Source organism: Numida meleagris, chromosome 23 (genome assembly GCF_002078875.1).
Source record: "Numida meleagris isolate 19003 breed g44 Domestic line chromosome 23, NumMel1.0, whole genome shotgun sequence".
Classification (NCBI taxonomy): Eukaryota; Metazoa; Chordata; class Aves; order Galliformes; family Numididae; genus Numida; species Numida meleagris.
Genome location: NC_034431.1, coordinates 976,454 through 993,961, shown reverse-complemented (window position 1 = coordinate 993,961; position 17,508 = coordinate 976,454). Strand labels below are relative to the sequence as shown.

Genomic DNA, 17,508 nt, shown 5'->3' with positions numbered 1-17,508 from the left:
TCGGTGTGACCGTCCCCTTGAAGCTATGTATAGCCTGCTGAACACGTGCTGGAGTTTACACAGCCCTCCGGATGGGCCTCCCCCTGTGGGGTTTTGTATCAATAGGCTTTGAAAAAGTTGCAGTGGGTCAATTGTTGGCTGTTTCACAATGAATTAAATACTGGCTGCCTCCGGCAGCAGGCCGGGCTAACGAGGTTGTGTGTGAACCTTGGGAAGAATGTTTCTCTGCAGTGAATGGAATAGCCACGGAAGAGCTGCAGTGGGAGGCTTGCTGGCCTCCAATTGGCTTGCAGGAAGCGTAGGGAAAGCTTGGGGTGGGATCTGCATGTGAGTTTGTTCTTGATGTTGGGAGATTCCCAGTCGGCACTGGTCCAGCCTTAGAGAAGTGTATCTGGAGGGCTGTGGTCCCCTTCTCTCTCAGAGGCAGGGCTCCTCTTCTGGTGTTTCTCCTTCCTCCACCATGCTCTGCAAGGGCAGGTGAGGATTCCAGACCAGGATCTGGCCTTTAACCCTGAAGCTAACTGCAGCCTGCCTGGAAAGGGGCTGCCTCCGCCCCACTACGTGGGAACGCTGCCATTGATTTCAGCTGGGGTACTGGGTACACGCACTGAAAAGTCATATAGTAAGGATCAACAGTTCGTGACATGACTTCCCTTCCTGGAAAGGGAAACAAGGCCGCTGACATGGCATATGCAGTGTGAGCAGCAGTACATGGCAAAAACACTTCTAGTTATTTGTGCTTTCCGTAGTGCAAGCGCAATGTAGCAAAATAAATTGCTCCACCGAAGTGGAGACGTGATTTTAGGAAGTAATGGCCCAAGCTACTTCTCATCGATGATGGTTTTTCAGGCGTCTGAAATGCTTTTCTCCCTGGTTTATATGATTCACTCTCCACATCCTAAGTTCAAGGGGTGCAGAGGGCGCTCAGTTTGGCCAGGCTGATGTCAGCGTTGAGGTAGAATAGGAAAAAAAGGAGGAGAAGCCCCAAGGGAGCCTGCTCATGGAAAACTTCTAATTTGGTCAGTTCCAGGCATCTCGTAGAAGAGCCTGCACTTTGGAGACTTCAGCCTAGTTTTGCAGGCTCAGGAGCCATGAATAATTATGGAAAGCAGTGATGGAAATAAAGCTGGCATCTCAGTCCTGCCCTGGACCAGCTCTTCACCACGCTGCAAGCCTGGGGTACCTGCGTCTGCTGGGAGACATCTCCAGGGACAATCAAACCTTCTCTTCCCTGCTTTGCATCTAGTCACTGCCCAGCCCTACCAGACCAGATGCTCCCTTTGTCTGGCAGCTCCTGTTGTGTATCGAGGCAAACAGCTACTACATGAAAGTAGTAGCAGCTTCCCTTGCTTCACAGTAATCAAAGTGACAGGATAACGAGGCAGCCTGGTAGCCTGCTTTGCCTTACGCTTGTGCTGAATTCCAGGCTAGGTGTCAGCTCAATCCCTACCTAGATGAAACGCTGCTTTTTGACTTTTCCTTTTCATTTGTTACCGCGAAAAAGTGACGGATTGTTCTGCAGAAATCGTCAATATTTTGTCAAAGTGAAAACCAAACATTTCCAGGCAAAGCTCAGCTTTTTCTGCTGCTGCCTGTGTTGATGCAAAAACAAATCTCCGTGGGAAATGCCAACATAGAAAGAAAATGGGGAAATAGGTTGGGCTGTTCTGCAGAATGCTTCCCTTGCTCTCAGATTCAGACCTGTGGGGCTGCAGGGCTGAGGGTGGTTGAACCCGAGAGGTCAACCTGGATCACTGCTAGGGGCTATTTGGCAGACTGGCTCAAGCAGCTCTGTTGGCATACAGAAGGAGCCTGGTTTGTGCCACAGAGTGTTTGCAAGGGATGCTCGTGCCCTCCTTTCCATCTGTCAGGATGTAATGCTTCATCCAAGCTATAGCTTCATCCGAGCTACAGCTTCAAGCCATGGGAACTTCTGTTTTTAGGATTCATCAATCTGCTCCTGTCTTGTTGCACGTCGCCCTGTCTTCCTTTCCCCCGCATTTGCACCTAGTGAGGCTGTCTGTCTGTCTCCGTGTTTGGTGTAGCAGATCCTTCCATAACCATCAGTCTTCTGACATCCTTCCCTGGGGCCTTGCAGGCTGCAGTTAGCAGCGGATGGTGCTGGGAGGACTTTCCCCTCTGCACCCACCTGAGACGAAATGGTTTTAGTGGGGCTCTCCCACGCCTGCCAAGTGCATCTTGTCGCTCCCCTCCCCGGTGCTGCAGTTCCTCACTTCATTAGCACTGGAGATGTTTATAAATGGAAGAGATAATATTTTTCGTTTCCAGTTTGGGTTTCCAGGGCAGCCACTTTCTACAGCACTTAGGAAGTTTAGAGAAGACAAGGTTATATAAACGGTTTTTCCCCCCTGGGCTCTTATTAATCAAGTGGCTTGCGGAGCCATTCCCATTGCTTTGGGATAAAGGGCACTAGCTGGGTGAGGGGAGGCAGGCAATTAATACAAGGCTTTTTTTTGTGGGGGGGCTTTTTCCCTTTTTTGTACATTTGTGATGAGTGAAGCAGTCAGACCTGGCTGTTTGGGTTTGAAAGTGTGAGCAGGGAGTGGGGCACTGTGCTCTTACGTTACAGGCAAGCTGTGCTTTGGGCTCCACTCTGGGACTTGCCCCTGGTAGGCCTTCAAGCAAACCATGGAGCGTCTTTTAATGACAATTTACCTGGCTCTGTTGACGTATTCTTGTAAAATTTGATTATTTGATGAAAAATGTTTGCATTGCCTGAGCATAGGGGAAATATGGTTTTGACAGCAATGAGTTGCTCCTTGTGCTTTTTACAGTAAAACCCTGTGGATGTGCACACACACACACAAGCTAATTAATATATTTCCTGGCAAGCTCTGATGCACTTCTAAAGCTTCCCAACACTTTCCCACCCAGGCTCCAGCAGCAGCTGCTGCCCAGCATGGCTGTGAGCATCAAGGGCAGCTCGTGGGCTTGGAAAACAGGAGCAAGCTTCAAGTCAGCTCCCCCTGTTCCCATCAGAACGAAACCAAGATCTGTCTCCTCCTCCGTGCCCTTCCTCCCACTGCCTCCCCACGACCAGAGCTGAGGATGAGGGTCTTTCTGTTTTCATTGGGTGGAATTAGCTCTGGCTGGAGCAGCAGGTCCAGCTGTTGCAGTCCTGGAGCTGAAGGTCCACAGGAAATCAGCTCATTATTCTTCTGACCCACATTCCAGTTTTCCAGCCATGTTCTCGGTGTGAAAATAATGATTTAAATAGCCAAGGGTGGAAAATAATGATTTAAAGGAGGTAAAGGTAAGATTTGCAACTATTGCTGACTGTAGACTTGGCAAAGGGATGTTGTATTGCTTCCGGGTCTGGGGAGCGTGTGGGAAGCGGCGAGGGAAAGGTGTTGAACATCTGGAGTGATTTAGCAGTTTTGTGCCGTTGTGTGAGGCTGTGTGCTCATGGTGCTGCAAACGTAGCTGCCCCCGAAGAATTGGGGTGGAGTGATGGGGGGAGAAGCTGCTTGCTGGAGCAGGTGCACGTTGGGCTTTGCGAAAGAGCCGCGTTGACCCCATGGAGACAGGTTGACATCACAAGGACAAGGGGTGGGTGTTGATGGCCCCTGGCTTCCCACGAGCACCGGTCAGGGAACTTCATTCAGCTCCTGTGATATCAGATGTGATGCCTGAATGAATTTTCTTGAGTGGTCAGAATTAATTTTCAGACTGGGAGGAAACTTCAAGCGCCACGTTACAACGCAGAGGCAGATTCTGTTTCATCTCAGCGCTGCTAAAACATGAATTGGGCTCCCCAGCTGAAAACGCAGATGCATTTCAGCTCATCTGCACCTGAGACCTACCCCTGCCACAGCAACCTCCACGAAGCGCTTGTTAACAGGTTATTTTTGGTGGTTTTGTCTAAATTTTGAAATTCTTTCCCACTTGAAAAGCACAAAAATGAGGAGATTTAGCTCAGGCTGTGCGACACATGATTTTCCCTGCTTGCTTTCTTTTTGCTACGTTAGCCCAATGAAAAGCGTGTGGAAAAAAGGTTTGCTTTAACCCAGAACGTATTTAGAAAAAATATTTATGTCTACTTTTTCTCTCCGGCTACCAGCAAGCCAGCAAAAACACAAATAAATCAGCTCCTTGCACAACTTGTGCTGCAAGCGGGGGGCAAGCGCGGAGGGAAGAAGCCGGTTTGTGTGCCGAGCCCCCTCTATCTCTCCATCTCCATTCAACAGCTTTCAGAAGATAATTAAAAAACCGAAATAACTGGTGATGATGATAGCTACATAATGAGTGACGATGCTCGGAGTCGCAGGCCCCTACCGACCAGCTGTCTCTTGCCCATTTACACCGGCGAGGATTTAGGACTGAGGCGAGCTAATCAGGAGACCCTCATGGGGAGAGAGGCGTGTTATTTAATTAGCTTTACAATGGACTGACTGGGAGGCACGTGGTGGCTCTAATAGAAGGAGATAGATGTCCTTTTAGCTGGGCTAATTGTTAGGAAATAGCAGAGCCTTTGTTCAGCCCCAGCATGTGGCCTGTGATCTCGCAGAGCCTAGGGGCTGCCCGCTTATAATTTTAGACAGATCTATTCAAGCCTGCTCTGTAGCGCGGGGCCGAACAAGACGGGCATTGTTGTAGAGCCAGGATCGCTGTCCAAGAAAACCACCCGAAAAACCCAAACACGTGTAGAGCGGAATATTTCTCTATCGTTTATTCACTATCAGGCCCGGCTGCCAAGCTGAGACAATTGGGAGCGAGGAGGTTTCCAATGCAGGGCGAGGGTTCTGCTCTTTGAAACACTTATATGGGAGAATCCTTCACCCAAGGAGCGTCTGCCAGCACCATGTCTGGGTGGGCAGCTCCAGGGTTTGGTTGCTGGCAGCCACATCCCATAATTTCCCCTAAACACGTGCTGCAAGCATGGTGTACATGGGCAAATTGTGCCCGTCTCTGAGTTATCTCCATACATTTCACTTGAGCACCTGTTGTGATTGAGGTGAGAATGTGGTTTGGGATGGAGGGACCTTGGCTATCCTGGGCATGGTGTCTGTAAGACCGGAGTCCTGCACGACAGGCGATGGGAATCCTGGATCTGTCCTGAGCTGCCCCCTCAAAGCTCTCTGCAGCTTGACCCTGCTGTGGTCCCCACCCAGAGCTGTCCCTTTGTGAAGTGAGAAAGCATCCTTCCTCTAAACAAGGGAGATGGAGGCACAGAAGTTTGTAAGAGGTCATGTGGAAATATTGACCAGGAATTAAACTCCCATCTCTTGAGCCTCTCTGTCCTGGCCAGAGTTAACCTGAGGGTCACTGCACTCCAGTGTTTGATTCCCCCGTGCCGACCACTTCCAACCAGCTGTGTGCAAGCGTGTTTTCTTGGTGGCTGCTATTTCTCAGGCTCTGAATTTGTACCCTAGGGGTTGGCACTGCATGGTCGGTCCTTGGAAGGTGCTGGTACCTTCATGGAAACAAAATGTGGCTGTTGCTTGATATTTCTTGAAGTGTTGGCTTTTGTTGTTTCTGTAACGTAGAAGGAACAGAGAAATGTTGGTGAATAGCATCCAGCTGTCCAGGTTTACTTCACTGTGGTATTAGTGCTGATCCCATTGCCTCTCCTTCGTGATGCCTCACCTGTTTCCCAGGGATGGGGATTTCAGGGACCATCCGAAATGGGTTCAGTAACCTCTGTTGCTGGAGATCAGTGAATACAAAGGGTGAAGCTGCGGGCGGAGATGTGTTGCTTAAGTCTCAGCTGTTTATTTCTGCTGCGGAGGAGACTGCCTGAGATCTGACTGAAGATGAGAGGTCCTACAAATGAGGTTTGATGCGTTTTAGCTGTGCATGCTCAGGGTAACTGTGAGTATCACGAGTTAAACAGCAAAAACATCGGGTCGTGTTTACCAAAAACTCAGTGCTGTCACTTGAGGAGGAAAGGGAAAATGTACCGAGAGCAAACAGCGCTGCAGAACAGCTTACAAGGATTTTCCATCCAGCCAGCAATTCCAGTAAAGCAACGAGTGACTGACAGCACCCCCCGCCAACGAAATGCAAGGCAGAATTACATCGCTCCAGCTCACATGAGCTAATCAGGTTATGAAGCAGCATGGGATCGCTGGGAAACCAATAGCAGGAGACACTTGAAGATGCTTAAGCAGCTTGTGAGAGCGCTGATTGAGGTACCCACGGCGCGCTGACCAGCGCTGTGGCTGTGGGGCTCTGCGCTGGGTTCCTGCTGCCGCGCTGGCCACAAAGATGCTTTTGTGAGCCATCTCCGCTGGGAAGCTAATGAGAGCAGGAGCCAAGGAGGCTCGGAGGCGGCTTCCTCCGCTCGCGCCCGAAGGGCAATCAGAGGACGTTATTGTGGCAGCGGCTGGGCTGCTCGGGGCTGAGCTGGGGACTGAAGTCTGCAGCTCCGTGGCACGAACAGAAAGTTGCTTTTAGGGCAGGTGGTGCAGAGGACGGGGACCCTGCGTGACTCTGGGCACGGAGCAGCCACGGGATCCCAGGGGCTGCAGCCATCTGGGTGGCGGAGAAGCCGGCGCTTATATGATGGTCACCATCTCCTGGCCACACACACGAGATGTGAGAGCCTTCCCAGCAACAACGTGCACGCAACGCGTGCTGGCTAACGGGCTCGCTTTGCGTGCCGGCTGCTTAGCCAGCAAGGGGAGGCTGCTGGCACCAGGGCTACTAACCCAGCCTCCCTTTACCAACTCACTCAAATGCTTCCCAGCTATTACGGCGCTTGAAAGAATTTCTCATATAATTTTAAATTCCAGGAAAGGTATCTCCCTGGGGAACAGTCATGGCAGCTGCTTGCTCCTTCCTCTCATTGCAGTGGGCCACCTCCACACCCAGAGCCACCTCCCTGCTCTTTCCTTTCTTGGAGCGGTGGCTGCTGCTCTTTCCAACAATGACCCTTTGCTGTAAGTCCTTTCATGTCTCCATTTCTCCCTGGAATTGCACAACACTTCTTTTTTTTTTTTTTTTTCTTCCTCTTTGCTCCTGATTTTTGTCTCCTGCCCTCTGGTTATTGTTTGCTTGACAAAGCATCAAACCGAGGCCCTGACCGCTCGCAGTCATTAAAAATCCCATGGTAGTTTTGGGGAAGGCTCCAATTTGGCTAATTACATTCTGCCATAAATATCCCCCTGCAGTTTTAATTGGTTATGGTGTTCTTCATTTCCTGTCCGTAACAGCTGGGTGGTGCGGCTCTGCGTTCTTACGTAGCCGCTGTGTTTCACCCCAAAGGTGGCTGCGTTTTGGGGCCAGGAAAGCACCTTTGCTCACCCAGCGGTACCAAGGTGGCTGCAGGGAGGTGGGCAAACCCAAGGAGCCGTCCCAGACACAACATCTGGAGGACAGCCCACAGCTGCCAGTTTGCAGAAAGGCTCAGCAGGAGTGGATTTGGCCCTGCTAATGGAAAGGGCTGGCCCCAGCTAGGAGAGAGCTTGTGTCCACACTGCAGCGAAGGCGCTGGTCTCTTCATACCTTTCCTCAGCTCTAAGTGAATAATAATTATTATTCATTTAAACCAAAGTTAGTCAGCATCCCCGGAACAATGTGGCATTATTGCCTGTCCTTTCTTTGTTCCAAACTGTTGAAAAACAATTGGGCTGCTTTGTGGAGGGAGGGCAGATGGTTATCGCCGATCGACAGCAAAATCTTCTGACTGTATTAATGGCAGGAGGGCTGCTGTCCGCAGCCCAGCATCGTCCCTCAGCAGGGGAGAACACGAACAGATATTAATGTTGAAGAACAACAGAATGGAAAAGGAGGGTGAGTCTTGGATGTTGAAGAGGAAAGATTTTTCTGAAGCCTGTAAGCAGCAAATAGGAACCAGTTGCTGAGGCAAAGTCATGTTTGGCAGGTCTTGGACTCCAAACGGTCACATCCCAGCTGAAGAAACTAATCAATGGATTCCTTCCATGCCTTCTGCGAACACTGAGCCATTGAGCGGCTCAGCTGGAGTTCAGAGCCAGGGCTTTCATGTTGCAGGCTCTGAAGTGAACACAAATTAAGGCAGTCGCTAGGATGGAGTCGAGTTCGAAGGAGAGATTCAGCTGCCCTGGGAGGAAATTTCTGTCCACAGCCTCTCTCTTCTTTTCCCCCACCTTTCCTCCACTTTGAGGTTTGTTGCCCCAGTGCTGCTCTTGGAAGCACTCCTCATTGTCCTGCATGTAGGGGCTGCGGTGCACCACACCAGCAAAACAAAACAGGAGTTTGGGGGAGCTCAGAGCCCCCCGCAGCCATGCAGCACCAAGCTGTGGCTTCGTGTCATCAGCTCTGCAGGATCAGCACAGAGCCGGCATGCCAAGAGCGTGTGCATCTTCTCTAATAAAAAAACATACAAGCTGCAAGAACAATCTTTATTAGGGCATTTGTGCTGGTCCAGAAGAGAGGGAGCCTCAATACAGGTGTGTTGGATTTCAGCCAGTCCTCAAAACTGTAACGCTCACAGGAGAGGCCAAGCCAAATGCATCAGCCCACGGGAGCAGGGCTAAAGCACACACACCTGAGAGGCAGCTGATGCCTTCTCTGCTGCAGCATTTTCATCCCGCCAGCAGCTCCTCTGCTGCATCCAGGAGCATCTCCGCTCGTGGGAGCCTTCTGCATGGTGTCAGCGGCTCGTCCCCATCAGCTCTCACTCAGGCTCAGCACCACGGCCTCGCTGCGTGCCTGCTCTCTCAGCCTGGGGATTGTGGTTTGCTGCAGGAGGCTGCACTCGCTCTGAGCACCGCGGGTTCTCAAGCACTAACCAGGGGAATGGTGGGGCCGGAGGGGCCGCAGGTGCTTTCTGATGGCTTCACCGTGGCCAGGAGGCTGCAGCCAGCTGTGGGGCTGCTCCCCCCACAGCAGCACGCATGCGCTCGCCCAGCCTCACCCTGCTCCCCCCGGCACATCACAGCCAGCCTGCGTTCTGCTCAGACTCCTCTCTACAGTCTTCTCCTTCAGTCATTGCTATCCATCATATAAAGGGATAAACAACACAAAGGCAGGACGGGTGCAAGCCCGCCATCCTGTGCAGGGGGAGGCAACAGGGACCAAGCTTTATTCTTGCAGCCACCCTCTCAGATTCCTGTGGTTTGTTGCAAATGAGGGTGCTCAGCCCTCGTGCCCTGCCTGCAGCACCCAGCACAGCTCAGGGCTTCGCGAAGCACGCAGGAATCAGGAGGGTGATGGGGTGCTGCTCACAGGGAATCAACGGTGCAGGTCTTCTGTAAAAGTGAGGAACTGAACTTGCAAGTGGAGGGTGAATTGGAAATACAAGCACCCGAGGCTGAGCTTTCAGGCACAGCTCGCTGCCTGCTGTGCTTTGCTGGTGTTCAAACAGCCTGAGCTGCCTGCCTTGGTTAAACAGCTGTTGTGTGAGCGAGCATCGGGCTCTGCATTTCTGGCCCCGGCAGCTCATACAGCTTCTTTTATTTCTACTGACTTTTCTTCTATAAATACACCTTGAGTGAATGAGAAAGACGGCGCTGAAGAAGCTAGAAATACTTCTGAGTGGTAACATTTGCATCTGCAGCTGAAGTGCACTTGGGGGGTTTCTGTTATATGCGTGCCCTGCTTCATCCTGGGGTGAGCAGCCCCAAACTCACCCCTCGCCCCATTGCAGCCACTGGGCCCAGCTTTGGTGGGTCCCTGCCACCGTGTCACCAACTGCCTCAGAGACTTTCTGAGAGAGAGAACCACAAAAGCTGGTTGTTAATTTTTTTTTTTTTTTTTTACACTTGTACCGGTAAATTGACATCTGTGAGTCATAATCTCCTTTCTGCTCTGCCGTTTGTGGTCTGAAGTTTTTGCTACCCAAATATAATAAAACGTATTTTATGTGAAAACCGATATTCTTCTGCTAAGCTCACAACATGCTGGCACAGTGCTCACCTTGCATCGTTCTGTCCGCTCCCAAACCCCTTCGGCCTCCCACCTGCACAAAGCCCACCTGAACTAGCCCCATTCGCTGGCACACGGGCGTGCCCGCGCAGCCCGGGCTGGCACTCAGCACGTCACGATCACCCGTGGGCTGCCAGGGCTCCGCGGCTCGAGCAGGGGGAAAATGACACCTCGAGACCTTTTTCTTTGCGTGGAAACGGGAAAGCAACGGGCGCGGGGCAGCAACGGGCAGCGCCGACCCCCCCCCCCCCCGAGGCAGCTCCGGCTCCGCTCCCCGCAGCGCCGGGTCCGGGGCCGCCTCCGGGGCGGGGGCAGCCGGGTCCCTCCCTCCCCGCCGCTGTCACCGCCGCTCGGGGCCGCCCCAGCGCCCTCCCCTCGGCTCAGCCCGGCCGGGCGGCGGCGGCGGGGGGGGCGAGGCGGAGCGGAGCGGCAGCGAAGGAGCGCGGAAGGAGAAGGGAGAGAGAGCGAGGAAGGAAGGAGGAGGAAGAGGAGGAGGAGGAAGAAGAAGGCGCTCGGCCGCCGCTGCCCCGGCGCAGCAGCCGCCCCCCAGCTCCCGGTCTCGGTCCCCTCTCTCCAGCCCCAGCCATGAAGGCGGCGGTGGACCTGAAGCCCACCCTGACCATCATCAAGACGGAGAAGGTGGACATCGATCTCTTCCCGTCCCCCGGTGAGCCGCCCGCGTCCCGGGGGAATCCCTTCTCGCCTCCTCGAGGGCGGCGGTTTGGGGGGGGATACGCGGTATCTGGGCGCTCCCGTGGGAAGGGCGAGGTGCGGGGGGGGGCCGCCCCCGGCTCTGCCCGGCGGGGTAAAGGCGAAGTTGGCTTCGGAGCACTCTGAAGACTTCCCCTCCCTGCCCTGCACAGCGACCGCCGCACCCCGCGCTCCTCTCGCTGCCGGCAGCGCTACGGGGCGGGCAGCGGCGGGATGCGCGGCGTGGGCTCGGGGCAGCTCCCACGGAGCGGCCGCGAGTGGGCGAGGCGGGGCCGCAGCTCGGGCCGTGGGGCGGATCCCCCCTCCCCTCCCCGCGGCCGTGGCACTGTGTGGTCCGAGCGCGGCCGGGAGCGGGGCGGCCCGGCACCGCCTCTGAGCTTTTGCATCGGGAGAGCCCGCGGCTCTGCTTTTCTTAGTTTGATTTTTTCCCTCCCTGCAGAACCGGGGGGGAGGACGGGTGCTGGAGGTATCCGGGAAGGTAGCGGCGTGTCACCGTCACGAGGCGCGCTTTTTCTTCTTTTTTTCTTTTAATTCTCCCAGCGCTAAGTTTAGGTGCCGGCTGCGCAGCGCTGGTAGTTGAGCGTTGTCCATAGGAAGGAGCGCTGGTCCCACGCCGCTGTCTGCAGAGCCGGGCGCTGCAGGGACACAGCTCTGCCTTCTGGCTACAAGGGAGCATAAAGCGCGGTCCCATCGCTTCCCCTCTCCCCGAAGCATTCCCGCTGCGCTGAAGGGGATGCTGCTGGATTTTGTGCACTGAAGGAAATCAAGTCGGGGCTCTGTGTTTCTTTGCCGTTCCACAAGTTTCTGGGAAACCCAGGCGGGGGCTCTGCACCGCCAGGTGATGTGATTTGGGATGTGTGTGGGAACCGAGTACCATGCAGGGCCATGGTACTCGGTGCTCCAAAGCAAGGAAGGTGGATGTGTGGGATCAGCTTGTCTGCAGGGAGCCCGGTGTGCAGGGAGATCTGTGTGATTGTGGAGGACCTGGCCAGCAGTCACAGCTGTTTCAGTGCTCCTAACAAGGCTGAGCCTGGCTTTCCTGTGTGGGCTCTGACGGGTTTCCAGTTGTGATGGGGATGCTGAGGACAATTTCCAAAGCACCTGAGCAGGTTAAATGAGAGGCTCTGGTGGAGCTGAGGACCTGTTTGTGCCCATTTCCTACAGCTCTGCTTGAAACAACGTTTACCCAGGGCTTGCCCATACACTTCAGGTCGTGACTGCCGGCTTGTTGCTTGCAGAGCAAGAAATAGGATGGGAAGTACCACCTGGCTCAGAGGCACGCGGCTGGGAGGGTTTGTTTGTCTTCCAATCAGACCAAATATATGTTTAAATTTAAACATCTCCTGGTCCGGGTGGCAGCGGGGACTGAGGCGTCTTTGTTGTTCAGGTGTTTGAGCAGCGGATCAATGGAATTGCCTTTTGCCTCAAGTGAGGACGTGTTGTTTCGTGCCACCTTCAGTTCGTTTTCTTCAATTAAGGCTCTTTTGCAGCTTATGTCAGCAAGCAGTTTTTAGCGGTGACCCAAAATTTAAACTTTGGCAGGAAGAGCACTGAGAAACACAAACCAAAAAGGTAAAAAAGAGCTGACTCCCTGTCGGCTTCAGCTGCAGTCGCTTCTGTTTTGGTGGCTGCGCTAACGCTGAGCCAGAAAGGTCAATGTTGTCAATTAGCTGGCTTAACCTCATTTCCCCTGCAACTTTTTAGAGGACGCTGAAGCTTTCTTGCGTGCTTGGGACTGATGATGAGGGAGGGAGTGCGGATGCTGCTGGCTTCTGTTTCAGGCGTCCAGCGATGCCTCAAATAGGGGACATCACATTTTCTCCGCTCCAGTCTATTTCAGACTGCTGCCGAGGTCCTGCTTGCTCAGCCCTTGGTATCTTCTTGTCTAGTCTGCCATCAAATGCGTCCCATTGCCCTTTGAAATGAGTATGGCCTGGTTGAGATGAGCCACTCGTCCCTTTACATGCCAGCAAGGCAGTAAAGCAGGTTTGCTCTACAGTATCCATAGGGTTAATCTTAGGCAGGGAGAACCGTTACAGGCACCGGTTTTCAACTGTGCAAAGCATTTCATGTGCCAGGTGCTCGGTGCCCTGTCAAGCTGCAGAGATGCGTTGGCTGCGCTGCAGCATCCCCCTCCTTCCCCAAAACAAAACCCTGCTCCGACCCACACGTGCAGCAGCCTCGGCGTGCAAAAGTGAGGTGGGATTTGCAGTGTGTCCAAGGGGTTTAAAAATAACTCAAAAGGGATGTGGAGTCGTACAGGGTGTCCAAAGCCAAATTCCCTGCTGTTTTCAGCCAGAATGTGTGAGAGAGATGAGGAGGTCAGGAGCCAAAGTACCTCGTAGTGGTCTTCTCCTTTAATATGCAAGTTGTGGGGGGAGGAGGGTGTTCATTGTAAAGAAGGGGTGTATGATAACACAGTTTTAATTGCAAATATATGTCCTATCCACCAATGGGTTAGTGGACTTAATTTACCAGCTTTATTCACCCTGGACATTTCCAGGTTCATCCACTGAGGGAAGAACCCAAACCAGGTACAAATCAGCCCTACCGAGAACTGAATGTTGCAACTGGTAAACGCTGCCCTCTGCGAATCAGTTTGCTTCCTCCAGTTCTGCAGAGCTCTGTTTGGTCTCTGTGGTCGGAGTTTAAAGCAGCCCCGCAGCCCTTGCTGGAAGCTGGCAACGTGTCACTGGGACTCCCAGAGCTGCGAGATAACTGCGTTTCTTGTTAACGAAGCTGCTGCCCCGGGGCTTCCCGCAGGGCAGGGTGCGATGTGCAGGCTGAGGTGCTGTGCTTCTGCATCCACTCCCCTCTTTCCTCCTTCCCCTCTGGGTGCATCCCAGTGGCGGGCATCATTCTGCCCGGCACAGAAATAGGAGTGGGCTATGAAATCCCGACAGGACCCCTCCGTTTGGGCTCTTCCCATATGTACCCCAGGGCCAGCTGGGAGACAGGCACGTTGTTTCCACTGGCCTGTGTGTGGGTGGCATCCCGGGGGTGGTATTTTATCTGGCAAGAGCCCTTCCCTCTGTTTAGTGTTCGGGATGAGCGGGGTTCCTCCTGCTGCGATTGCTGCAGGGAAGCAGACAGCTGCGCAGTGTGCACTGGGATGTAGGATCTGCCCGCAGCACGCGGCTTCCCCTTCCCATAGCCAGGGCCATCTCCTCTTGTCCTTTGCTTTCACTTTTAGTGCACACAAGTGAGGGAGCTTGTATTTGAGCAAATCTCTCAGGTGTGCTCCCTCCTGCGCTGTACCTTGCTGCAGGGAAAGGGTGAAGTGCTTGACGAGCCTGAGCGTTCCTTTGTCACAGCCTTCAGATGAGGTCCCGGAGAGCACAAGTTTCCAAACACACATTGCTAATTCCCACACAGTTTTTATGTATGTGTGCAGCAGCATCCCACCCCAGGGAGTCAGACTGGGAGCTGGTAGGAATAGAAAGGAGCACAGTGGGGCATCGCTCTTCTGCAAAGCTGGGTTTGATCCTGGGTTACCCCTGTGCAGCCCTCACGAGGGGCCGGTCCTTGCTGCAGGGTCAGCTGCTGCTTCTGGGTGTCTCGGTGATTTCAGCTATCCAGCATCTCTCTGAAAGCTTTTGCTTCTGCACCAGCGGCAAAGGTGAGAGCTCCTCTTTGGCTGTGGGTTGTTCTGTGTGGGCACGAATCGTCAGCCGACAGCGAGGCTCAACAAATGGAGGGCTCTGGGCTCCTGCAGTATTTTCAATGCTGATTGCCGCTCTAAGAGGTGAGAATTTGAGCTGAAAAAGAGCAATTATCTTTCTATGCACTTACAAAATGCCCATCATTGTGGTATCCAGCTAGGATGGGGGGATGATAGTTTCGTAGGAGGGAGGGGGCTGGCTGCACCTGGCTGTCACCAGTGTCAACTTGTGTCTGCTTGAGAAACAAAGCCGTGAAAAGAGCTGGAAAGAGGGCAACCGCTGATGCTCTGTGCCCTTCCTTCACGGCCTCCTTCAGGGATATGCATCCTGAAGTGCATCCCTGGCTAAAGTGTTTTGAACTTCGGTACAGAGAGCAGAATTTCCAAGAAAGAGGAGCAGAGCCCCATTCCTTCCACTTTTTCATCACGCAGTCCACAAAGCATGTAACAACTGTGCAATTACAGCATAGTTACACGAAGTGGCCTCTAATTCGCCATGTAATTACGGCGTGCTATGCTTTGATGAGCCTTATAAAATGAAGGGATAATGCAGTCTCATGCAGGAGGAGCTGATGGGCAAGTGGTCTGCTGTCCTGAATCCACGATGGACTGCTGGCAGGCAGTGCCCGTGCTCTCTGGTGGGATGCTGGCACGCTGGGTTTTACCGGGGAGATGGCTTTGGGGACTTCCATCTGGACAGATCCATCACATGGCTGAGCTGGGGAAGCATCAGGTCCAGGTTGAGGGTTCAGAGGTGCTGCTGTCCCTGCCTGGAGCCGGAATTGTGGGTGGATGTGGAGGTGAGCTGGGAATGGAAGTGCCTGGCAGTCTCTGAGCTCTGCAGACTCGGCTCAGGAAGTCCAAGCAGGCTCCCGTTTACCTCTAGCAGCCCGAATCCTGCAGTTAGGTCTCGAGATGGCGGTTGGATCCTGGGGGTAAGGTGGAAGGCAGCTCTGTGTCACCAGGGGCTGTTTTGGTGAGAGCAGATCCATCTCTGGCACTGGAGGAGGAGGCAGGTGTAAGAGCAGACTGTCTGAATATTGCCTAGGGATGTCAGTGCACGGGGATGCCACCTTGAGTGACTGTTTGCAGAGTGGTGGGATTTGGGGAAGAAAAAAACAAACCCATGTGGATTTGTCCCAGACAATTAAAGGGATTCTTTTCCTTTCAGCACCATCAGCTGGCACTTGCCTGGGCACATGAGCTGCCTGGAGGCAGCAAATTGCATGACTTAGGGAGACAAGTGTCACTGCTATCTTTGGAATGAATGGAGAGGATGAAGCTGCTGGCATCTCACATTCAGCTGGGGGAAAGACCTGTGCTGGGTAGGAAGGTGCCAGGGGGCAAACTGAAGCAATGAAATCAGGGACAATCTGCTTTGCTTGAGCCCCTGAGGGCAGGGACTGCCCGTTCTTTGCACTGTGAGGTTGGGGATCCCAGCAGAAATGCGTTTTCCCCGAATCCACTTGCTGGCTGTGGGCTCGGGGCTGCTTTGCAGCTTGTCTAAATCAGTGCAGCTCCTCTGAAGCCAGGGATGCTCTGATCCAGCAGAAAGCCTCATGGCTGCAGAAGCCGGTGGGACAGATCTGTAGCAGATACAAGCGGTACAGCTGTCCCACAGCCAAAAATCGGCCCTGCATCCCTTTTTTTTTTTTTTAACCCACGACATAGTTGTGCATCTGAGTTCTTTTGTTCCTCTTCCGTGACTAAGCTACTCGCTGCCTTGTGTTTCTTTTTTTTTTTTCCCCTTCATTGTGTAGTTTATAATCTCCCAACTAGATACAGAAAGAAAATTTGTTTGCAGTGCTGGCCAAGAGGCTCTGGTTACACTGGCATCGGGCCATGCTTACATCTCCAGTCAAAATACTGCTGGTTTAACAATAAATATTTATTGATTCTCCTACAAGCTTCTACATTTTTCCCAGGTGCAGTGGAATTTGGGGGCGGGGGCACTTGAGCCATGAAGAGGCTTTGGTTGTAGCTGAAGTGGCTGTGTTGGGTTTCCGTGGAATTTGCTCCTCCTGATGACAAAACTGGGAGATGGCTGCGGAGATAGCAGCTCTGCTGTGGGCTGGGTGCCTTGCAGGCTGCCTCTGTGACCCTGCTCCGTAGTTGTGCTCTGTCTGGACTCCAGCTTCCAGGGTTTGTGCCTGTGGCTGCTTCAGGCTCTGGTGGTAATTATGGGAAAATGTGCAAATCTGCAAGACGCTTTATCTGCATGAATATCTCCTTGAATTAGGGAGTGGCTCCCGTCCAGAGGGGATGCGTGGTTCAGTGTTGGGTCCAGAGAGATGGCAAAAGAAATTAAAAAATAAAACAAGAGGTCAGGGTGGTTTCAGTAGTTTGGCTCAAGGGCTCAGCCTTCGCATCTAGGTTGTAGAGAACCGCTGGATCTGAGAGCGTGTGCTTGTAACATTAGCAAATTGCAAACGTTTGCATGCAAAACCTGAGCTTCTGCAAGCTGCGTGTGTTCAGACGGCAGCAAAGCTCGCGGTGCTCACGTTCAGAAGCGCTCAGAATTGTGCTGCTCTCTTTTTGCATGCAGTGGGTGGCTCAGAGCAATTTTGGGCTTATTTAGCTCTGCATGGGGAGCAAACCCAGCGCTCCTCGCGTCGCTCTCCTCTGTCTGAACTGTGAGGTGAAACTGCACATTTTTGTGTGTGTTGTTTTTTTTCCCCCCCACTCAACTGGCAGCGCTCTGAGGCTTGGTTTGGTTCTCGGTGACCTGAGTGGCGTCAAGTCGCTGGGACGACGTCTGTCTGGGCAGGACCACGCAATGCGTTTTCCCCATCACCACCCTGATCTTGCTGATGGTGCACAGTTTTTTGGCACGCCTCGAGTTGCGGTTGCTGCCCGGTGCCCTCTGTTCGGTGCCTCTGTGCACCGCGTGCCAGCTTTGCTGTGCATTTGCAAGAAGCCAGGATGTGCTGTTTGGTCCTGCATCTGCTCCCCGTGGAGCAATGCCCACCAGGAAAATACCGTCCACTGTGCAAGCACAGTGGCTTGCGCATGCAAGGAATAAAGAGTAACTTTCTGTCCCAGAGAGGAAAAGACCCTTTTTCTGCGGCTCCTTTTGGGAGATTTCAGGCTTTGGAGGATATTGGAGACCCCGTGTGCATGCAGAGCTGCATTGCGGTTCGATGGAATTTGATGGCTGCAGGTGCTGGGCAGCTTGGGGAGGGCTCCCTGGCAGCCCGTGCTGCCTGCAGATGCACACGAGCAGCTCTGTGCAGCCAAATGGTGACTGCAGAGGCCAGGGGCTGAAT

General features: G+C 53.2%; 1 protein-coding gene across 6 annotated transcripts in view; it reads left to right on the top strand.

Annotated features, from left to right (window-relative positions):
* The window catches only part of ETS1 (ETS proto-oncogene 1, transcription factor), a 69,683-nt gene that overhangs the window by 15,568 nt on the left and 36,607 nt on the right, over nt 1-17,508 (top strand). The window contains exon 1 of one of the 6 annotated variants that reach the window (XM_021375825.1): nt 10,280-10,537. The exons of the other annotated variants lie outside the window; for them this stretch is intronic. Coding sequence (XP_021231500.1) covers nt 10,456-10,537 — 82 coding nt within the window. The 5' untranslated portion in view covers nt 10,280-10,455. Of the gene's footprint in view, nt 1-10,279; nt 10,538-17,508 lie in introns of those variants that run through there. 6 annotated transcript variants of the gene reach the window in all.